The 9594-nt window shown below is 39.3% G+C and overlaps 1 protein-coding gene across 1 annotated transcript; it reads left to right on the top strand.

Annotated features, from left to right (window-relative positions):
• The first annotated feature begins 3709 nt into the window (after nucleotides 1–3709).
• On the top strand, nucleotides 3710–9364 carry LOC115011379 (troponin C, slow skeletal and cardiac muscles-like). The gene is made up of 6 exons (XM_029436522.1): nucleotides 3710–3868; nucleotides 4736–4766; nucleotides 6190–6336; nucleotides 6449–6563; nucleotides 6813–6949; nucleotides 9106–9364. Exons 1-6 carry the CDS (start codon nucleotides 3845–3847, stop codon nucleotides 9135–9137), a joined length of 486 nt encoding a protein of 161 aa, XP_029292382.1. The 5' UTR covers nucleotides 3710–3844; the 3' UTR covers nucleotides 9138–9364.
• The last annotated feature ends 230 nt before the right edge of the window (nucleotides 9365–9594 follow it).

Genomic DNA, 9594 nt, shown 5'->3' with positions numbered 1-9594 from the left:
TGTTATATTGTAAATATGTATAAGATATGTATGTTATTGTAAGTCTGATGCTACTGTTTTACTATTTTCTATTTGCATTTAGTATTTCATTTTATGGATATGGACTTGTTTTCAAACCACCTTATGTATGCTTGGAAGAGTTGATATTATAAACAAGGCTACTTACTGGTAATGTGGTGAATACTGTTTTATTGTATTCATCTTGTTTTCTAGATTAGTGGACATGGATCTGTTGGGAAAATATCTCATGTCTCCTTGGTTTTAAAGATGCAACATTTTGCACTTTTGTGTGAAGCCTTGTAGCCATAGCTTTCCTACTGTTTTGAATGGACTGGTTGCTTTCTGTAATGAATGCAAATAACGCAAATAAAGTGAAAAAAAAAGGGGATCCACGTGACTAGTTCATTTAATGTATTAGTAACTATTAATGAAGTTGAATAGTCCTGCTGTACAGCATACAACACCCTCTGTCCTTAGACCCTCGCACCGCACAAGGAAAAACTTCCTAAAAGAAACCCCTCAATTAAAGGGGGAAAAAATGGAAGAAACCTTCAGGGAGAGCAACTGAGGAGGGATCACTCTCCCAGGACGGACAGACGTGCAATAGATGTCGTGTGTACAGGATAAACAACATAATACAAATACAACATCCATTTGACAGAAATGATGGTGTGATCGAAAAAGAAAAAAGAAAGGATGAATCCAGGATAATGTCAAAAAGGCTTTCCGGTGTCAGGCAGGACCAGGGCAGCAGGCGCAGCCACGATTCATGATCCATATGTGAACTTTATCAGTGGCAACCTGCCACATGAGAAACACAGAAACTCCGGGCATGATGACCCGGATGCTGAGTTAGTAACACACATTTACATAAATGCATACAGATAGAAAGGGATACGAGGGGAGAGGGATAAGAGGGGAGAGGGAAGGGAGGAGAGTGGAAGAGAAGGAGGAGAGCAGAGAGGTGTCCTCCGGCAGTCTAAGCCTATAGCAGCATAACTAGGGGCTGTTCCCAGGCAAGCCTGAGCCAGCCCTTCCCAAAAAGGAAAGGTGTTTAGTTCTGCAAACATAACAGTTGGATACTTGCAGACATGATAGGTACAGTTGGCTACTCAGAAAGGTGTGCTGATACAATAATGGTGTCGACTGCGGCTGGACTTTATTGGGTAGAGATCAACTGCTGGACAATCAGACAATATAATATACATCAGGGTCTATTCTGGCAGTCATGAGTTTCTCTAGTCCCCGTCTGTGTCATAGAAGCATCAGATTTTCTCGGGCCGACTTAAACAAAATTAATTTGCTAAAAGAGAATTTAGTATTTGATGAAAAAGACGTACTGTACAGATCTGAGAGGGGAAATTTCATTTTTATTTTTATATATATACACAGAGGCTCTGAAACACATGCACAAACAGGACCGATACACATACATTAATGGAGAGATGTCAGGGTTCGGGGCCCCTTGGGAACAGGCCCCTCTCCAGCTGCCACACAGTCCGTTGTCCGTAGCACTACTGCCGCCGACCCGAGTAATCTGTCAGTATGTGTTGGTGTTTGACTTGAAGCAGTGTGACAACCTGTGAAGCTACAGCTTGTTGTCATCTTTGTCAATATCTTTTGACAAAAGATTAGTACAATTATTACTGCCCATCCAGTTAGACCAGATCTAAAATCAGAGGCTCGACCTCAGAACTTACTCTACAGCTGCTGCACATTGGCAGGTGCTATCTGTCCGTCCTGCATAGTGTTAGCCTTACAACAGAGATTTATTACCATAGTCCCTCCCTCACCCTCCCCACTGGTAGAGGACTACTATTTCTAGTCAAGGACACACATTCAAAATAAGCCTATATGTATATCTATTGTCATGAAGACATAGGACTCTACTCTATACTCTTAGTATGGCATAGTAAATAAGATATATAATATATGTATTTATGAAAACTAAAAATGTAATTTCCTGCAATGTAGTGCACTGGAGTGGCTGCCCTTCAAGATGTTTAAATATGGAGAGCTCATGTGTTTATGGTGAAATGGATATGAGTGACCTAACAAGCATTCTCTATGATGCCATCCCAATTTTTGGCAGGGCTTTGCAGCAGATCCTCCCCTCTGCCCTGTGAGCACCATTATGGCTGGCTGATAAATAGAAGCTGATATTATCTTATTGCAGATGTATGGGTTTAGGTATATGTTAGAGCACTGTAAAATGTGCTGCTCACTTCGTACATACTGTATCTGGGTCACTATTCTTCATAACAAGATTTTTGAGCTAGCGGTTAGCGGCTAGCAGCTAACAGCACTAACACCATGAACAGTGCAAAATAGGGCTGTCTTCCACTGAAGACATTCTGAGATGCCCAATACCCATACGATTCAGTTTAAAAAATAAAAAATAAAAATAATGAGAAATAATGAAAAATAAAGAAATAAGTTATTCAGCATGAAAAAAGCATCAAATGGACTAAAGAAATCTCTTGTTTGCAAACAACAGCAACAGAGTTGTGACAACGCTGTGGGTCAGGACGGCGGTTATCTCAGTATGAACGCAGCGCAGAGCTGTGGCCATTATATACTCACTCACAGGGACTCACACACACTCTCATGCACGTGCAGCCGGCCCGGCTATGCTAACAAAGCACAGAGGGAGAGTTATTGGTTTATGTTAGAAAACTAACATGTCACTTGTCCCAGATAAGATGTAAATAAGATGAGATGAAAGGATACTTTTTTGATGAAAGGATTGTAAATAAATCAAAAGAAAAAAATGTAAATACTGCACTATGGCTTTGGTTGATCTTTACAACGTGTGCATTAAGTCTTTTGTCAATTTCAACTACTGAACTTAAATGTGTGATTTAAAGGTAACCAAACCACAACAAGTGGCATGATATCCCCTTCAGTATCACTGTTTCTGCCAAGCCAAGACTAGTTCAGCTTCTGACTTGGTGTTTTCCACATCATTACTGTTTTTTCCTGCTCCATTATTTATGTGGTATAACAAGTTTAATTACTGCAGACAGTAGTTAAATGTAGCTGTATCTGAGGCTAGCTGTTGCTTTAAATAAATCTGCCAGTGTGCTTCACACCCACTTCACATTGTGCAGAGGTGAGAAAGGAGCCAGGGTTTGTATTTCTCTCTCTAGCTCTTTTTTCATTCTTTACACAAACATTTCTGTCACTTTTCATGTGAACAAACAAGTGCAACATTGTCCTCCAGGATATAATGATATGGAATCTTCCCATTCTCTATGATGGCTGCAACACGTTGAATTACTTTTGATTCTGACGTGGTCGGACAGCATGTCATACAATTTAGTTCTGTGACCCTAAGTGTGACAGCTCTCTGGGCGTTATAGGGCCAGAATGCAGTTACTGCAGCAGGCTTGGATTTAAGCCCAGCGTCTATAAGTACTGAAGTTACTGTAAGCTTTGCACATTGGTTTCTCTGAGGTTTCACATTTCTATGGCATAATTACTCTCGGTACACTAAATCAGATGTCACAAAGTTACATTCTGGCCTTAATTTGACCCATTATGTAAATACTATAATGTTTGCACATTGTTCATAAGAGGAGGGGAAGTCTAAGAATAAATGTAAAAATGACAGGTGGAGTTTCATTGAAATGAGTGTTGGTTGGCTTCTGTTGTTTCCTATTTATAGATCTCTCTCTCTCTCTGTCACTCCTCGCTCCATCACCCTTGGATTTTGCGGGATGGGTCGAGAGCTTTTTTAGTGGCACACTCCTCCAACAATAAAGACTGAGGCAGTCATTGCTGGCAGTATTTGTGCTGTGTCTGAGTGCAGTGGTGGGTCAGAGGCCGGGACGGAGCAGCAGCCATGGATGACGTCTATAAAGCAGCGGTGAGTTCTCTTTCTCATGATCATTCCCTTGGAGGTGATGACTTCTAAGCATTTAATAATCAGAGGAGATCCTGTCCTTGTGTGTTGTGCTTCAGTTAACACAAAGTAAGAAATGTGCTGTTGTATGAGATGATATGGAAGGTCTCTGCTGGCACAAAAGTATTATAACAAGTAGAAGCCACTTTGACAAAGTCATTCCGAAGCCGTGTTTAACATTCATAGAGCAAAAGCACCCTCACACAAGGTAAAAACTGCTTCCTTTGTGAAGATACATCACACTTTTGTTGAGACTACTTTCTACTACTATTGGTTTAGATTATATTATCAGGGTTTGTTCACCAATACATCAGAGAAGAAGGAACAGTGATGTAGATTGCAGAATAAAGCTTTGACTTACAGCACCAGGTGATGTAACTGTCACATATTTCACAGAATATCAGTGTCTCTTTATTGAACAGATAAAGGTCATATGACAATCTATAAAAGAACAGGAACGTTATGTTTCACAGCACAAAAAACAAGAGTCTGTGTGTTCCTTCAACTTGTTTGACAACTTGTTCACTCTGAAACATCACATGTGATGAGCTCAGAGTGACAGGCTGCTGTGGTTAGTGTGCACGTCTGTGGCTGACAATAGGACAAAGACAGATCAGGCGGAAGAAGAAAAGGGACAGCTGATGGCTATTAAAACAAATGACCCAGTCAGACAGCAGCATGTGTCAGAAATCCTCCCTTTGTACTCTGCAACACAACAAGAATAGTAAGTGAGGAAAGCAGTGTGACATTGCAGTCATGTTGCACTGAGAGCAGCTGAAGGTGTGATAATGATATACTTACAATGATCATCCTCATTTTCTTCCCTTCAAGGTTGAGAACTTGACAGAGGAGCAGAAAAATGGTGAGGAAACTACTCCTGCTATTACTTATACTAATTACTTCCATTATTACCAGTATATACCTAAAGTGATAATAATTATACCACTCATCTACAAGTACGACTACTATAACTCACAATACTAATGTGTAAAAGAATAGACTTCTCTAAAGATACTAAGAGTAACTTTAAGAAACAGTCTACATACGTAATACTGATGTCTCTGTATGACCTACATAAGTAAACGTGACCATCAGCGAGAAGATTGACTATTTCCATAAAGTTATTCTTAATGGTTGTCAGTGGTGCCACTGGGGCCGATTCTAGAAAAATCTGAGTAAATCATGCAGGTTCACCAGAAACACCATCAAATCAGACATACCCAGATTGAGCTAAGCTTCCGCCTTCGACCTGCACCCGGGACCTGCTAGGACTGCACCCGGCAGCAGCAGCAGCAGCTCCTCACCTTGCTGCTCTGCCGGTGCCCGCTGGGAGCGAACACTGACAACTCGTCGCTGAAGGCCCAAGCTGTATAGCTGGGCCTGCTGGAGGGAATGGAGGCACGGGAGAACCAGGACCAGGACTGAGCAGTGCAGACTGTCAGACTCTGCTGCAGAAAAATTAGAGGTTTTCTAAAGGGACTCTGGTGCTCGGAAACACTACCGTTTTTGTCCATAGAGACTGCCAAAATAAACGCAAAATGAAAGTTTTCTACTAAGAGGGTTCCAACAGCTTAAGGCATATTAGATTTAAAATGTTAAATTTCACTTGGAATGAAATATAAGCCCAACTTTACAACAACCAAAAAACATCAACAACTACTTGCACAAAATACATGTTCCCTCGTATACATCGTCTGGTACCGGTTTCAGCCATGCCACCAAATCTTGGTTTTAATAGAGAATGTTCATTAAAGTTGCACTTCCCCATGTCGTCGCTAGCAGCTATAATTTCCAAGAAGTTTTGTTTATTGATATGCCTCTACTCAATTAATTCCAGAGTTGCCAACTTAACATTATTTTGTCTATAACTGCAGGTCGGTCTAACACTAACAAATATATAAAATATAAATATGTCTACAAGCAAACAATAGAATATAGAGTTTCTAAAAGAGTGATGAATATTTGCTTTTGTTGTGGTGGAGCTGTTATTTCAATACATCAGTAATTAGAACTTAATTATGACTTTCCTGAATAACCTTTGCATAACAAAGCATTACCAATTTATTTTGTTATCATATTATTATATAATAATGTGTGGGGGCCCCAAAAATACCTGGCCTTACTTTACTAAAGTTAAAGTTACTAAACTTTACTAAATTGTTTGGTTATGTTGTATAACATTTCTACATTTCTCTTGGTGTTACGATATGGACATGAATTTCTCCGTATGTAATTCTGAGCCCTGTCTGCCTCATAGACAGTAACAGTTGCTGTGTCCCTTCTAGAGTTCAAGGCTGCGTTTGACATCTTCATCCAGGATGCAGAAGATGGCTGCATCAGCACCAAAGAGTTGGGGAAGGTGATGAGGATGCTGGGACAGAATCCCACCCCAGAAGAGTTACAGGAGATGATCGATGAGGTGGATGAGGACGGTACGTCAGCATCATGGTAGACTAAGGGAGCACGGCTTGTGGAAGGAGGTCTATTAACTGCAAATATGATAGAGAAATGGAGACTTTAATATATCATGGTGTATGTTGGCAGGCAGTGGCACAGTCGACTTTGATGAGTTCTTGGTGATGATGGTCCGCTGCATGAAGGAGGAGAGCAAAGGAAAATCAGAGGAGGAGTTGGCTGAACTGTTCCGCATGTTTGACAAGTAGGTTCTCTTTGCACTTCCACACACGATACGGAGCTACTTCAGAATCCAAAGGAAACATCAGCAAGTTATGATCAGAGTCAGTGCTGTCCCCACTGGTAGATAGTTTAAATGTGACTTGAGTTAAACAAAGCTCTCTGGATGACTTTGATCAATATGAGTCGAAATGTTGGAAAGAAATTATGTTAAAAAGAAGCTCAGTAGATATTCCAGATGAGAAGAAGACTGATTGCTTTATCTTGTGTTGAGGAACGGAGATGGCTACATAGATCTAGAAGAGCTGAAGGCCATGCTGGAGTCCACTGGAGAGGCCATCACAGAAGACGACATCGAAGAGCTGATGAAGGATGGAGACAAAAACAATGATGGAAAAATTGATTATGACGGTAAGGGATACAAGTTTGCAGGTTACAAAACAACACATCTTCCAAACTGAACCACATAATACATTGTTTGTCATAAACTTCCACAACAACACTTCTGAAGTTAGTTAAAGTCATTGTTCACACGGCCAGAGGTACTCGTCAGAAAAACATAAAGTGAACAATGCCTGGGAAGGTTTTAAATATAACTCGGTCCAGATAATACCTTTCTTTAACTTTTCACAACGTTCATACTGACCTTTTATAACCTACCAAATGTTGCACAAAAACAGCACGCTGCATTGTATTCCCAAAGCATGTACTGAAGTACGAAGAAAGCATGCAAAAATAAATAGAAATAATATTTCAAAAACTCAAACACCTGCACTGAGAGTATTAGAGAAGTAAACCTTTTTGCATGCACACACGGATGCATACACATATATACATATACATACACACACGCATAAATGTCTATGCAACGCAGTACGAAACAATAACATCATCGTCATATTATTTCAAAGCTCATTGACGGAGAAAAAGAGACAAAAGGATTTATATATATATATATATATATATATATATATATATATAAAAAATCTATATATATATAAATAAATAAAAAATTATATATTAATATAAAAAAGACAAAGGAGTCATTTAACATTTTGGATTTAGCTGTCCACTGTAAACTGTGTATTATAATCATTATCCCACTATCATTTCAGCACGGTGGTATTATTTGATTAATTTTATACCTTATAATCCCTAATTATAAATACAAAATATCGGGACATCATATATCCAACAGGTTTGCCAGTGGAACCAAATACACTTTGTGAAGGCCCTGTCACACATATCCATATGACAGAAACGTATGCCGGCACATACGAAATATCGGCAATAGGTTGATATAAACTAAGGGTAAGTTGTGATCAATTGAAGGACGCAGACAATACACCGAACACGCCAGACATACGGCCCTGTCACACAGTTCCGTATGGCAGAAACATATGCCGGCGTATATGAAAAGTAGCTAAAAATTTGTCAGAGTACAAATACGTCCAACTTTTCCACAGCGGTGTTGTAGCTGACATACAAATTATTATATGTATGTCAAACATTGATAGCGTATCACTTACTTATTTAAAACGTATCAGAGCGTCTGGCCAACGGACCTAGAATAGTGCCATTTGGTTCACGTCATGCTGATGCTGGAGAATGGCTAAAATGCCAAACGCTAGCTGTATTGCAGAAACACGTTTAATAAATTACTCCGTCGTCAGGATTAATCTTAACATAGGTTATGAATAGGTTATCCACTCGTTATCAATAAATTGGCTGTAGGATTCACTGTCAGCCGACGTAGCCTATATCTAACGTACCTCTAACGTAGTCACGTAGGTATTCACGTAGGTATTTACGTACTATATTTACGTAGGTAAGTATACACGTACTGTATTTACGTTGGTAAATATTCACGTACGTATTTCGTATTCACGTATGTCTAACGTAACGTAACGTCTGCATATCTTTTGAAGCACACGTCGGGTACGTCCAGTAATTTTGAACATGTTCAAAACATCAGCGTTCAACAACGCACCCCAGCGTAACACAGTGAGCTCTTAACGAATACTACTTATGCCTTACCTTATATCAACGTAAACCAGCATGTTACCGATATTTTGTATACGCCATATTTTTGTATACGTTATGCATTTGTTGGGTATTTGTCTGATACATTTTGTATAAGTAAGTGATACGATATCAAAAGGTTAGAAATGCATATCTGTATAGGTTTACTTTTCCGATCCGATCCAATGAAAAGTTGGACGTATTTGGACTCAGATAAATCTTCGTATGCGCCATACGTTTCTGTCATACGGATATGTGTTACACGGCCTTAAGAGATTACTGAAAGAATCTCCATATAGACAGACCTGTGAGTCCAAATGAACTCTGTATATCATTAAATGCTTTCATCCTCATATAAATCCCCTCTATATTGTATTCCACTTTGCTGCCAGAGAAAATGCTTATGCATTAGGTGAAGTTGTGGGAAAAGGCCTAAAGTGAACAAAGACACCAACTCTTCTCTACTGGGTTATATAATCAGGAGAACCTGAGAAATGTATGAGATGATATATTAATATATTGACTTTGTGCATTCTCTCTGACAGAGTTCCTTGAGTTCATGAAAGGTGTTGAATAAACGATCCAGCTGCAGCATCTTCCATTCCTGCAGAGATGCCTCCACCTTGTGTCCACGTCTAACATTACAAACTGTCATGTCACTTGTTCTCAAACAACCCCACACAGGCCCTGAAAGGTTTGCAAAGTGATCTTATTGACTGCAAATATCTTCATTTCTAAGAGCGATGATGAATCAAAATGTCATATATAAAGACTATTTTCATTAAAAAGATTTTCATAATTGCATCTTTTGTCTGTCATACTAATTTGACATCCTTTATTATTTTACGAGATTGTAGTTTGGGAGACTTTAGACCCCAAAATCCTGAAGACTGTCACAGCTCACACAGTGCAGCTGATGTTGCTTTTAATGTGTACGCATGTTTATTCCATTACCTGTTGTTTTACATAATTATGTTACAACATGCAGCAGAAGAATTTGGTTAAGTTTACAATTTAGATTTTTACAAGCTATC

Source organism: Cottoperca gobio, chromosome 7 (genome assembly GCF_900634415.1).
Source record: "Cottoperca gobio chromosome 7, fCotGob3.1, whole genome shotgun sequence".
In the NCBI taxonomy this organism is placed as follows: domain Eukaryota; kingdom Metazoa; phylum Chordata; class Actinopteri; order Perciformes; family Bovichtidae; genus Cottoperca; species Cottoperca gobio.
Note: the sequence above shows the minus strand (reverse complement) of the source record. Positions and strands in the feature narration are given on the sequence as shown.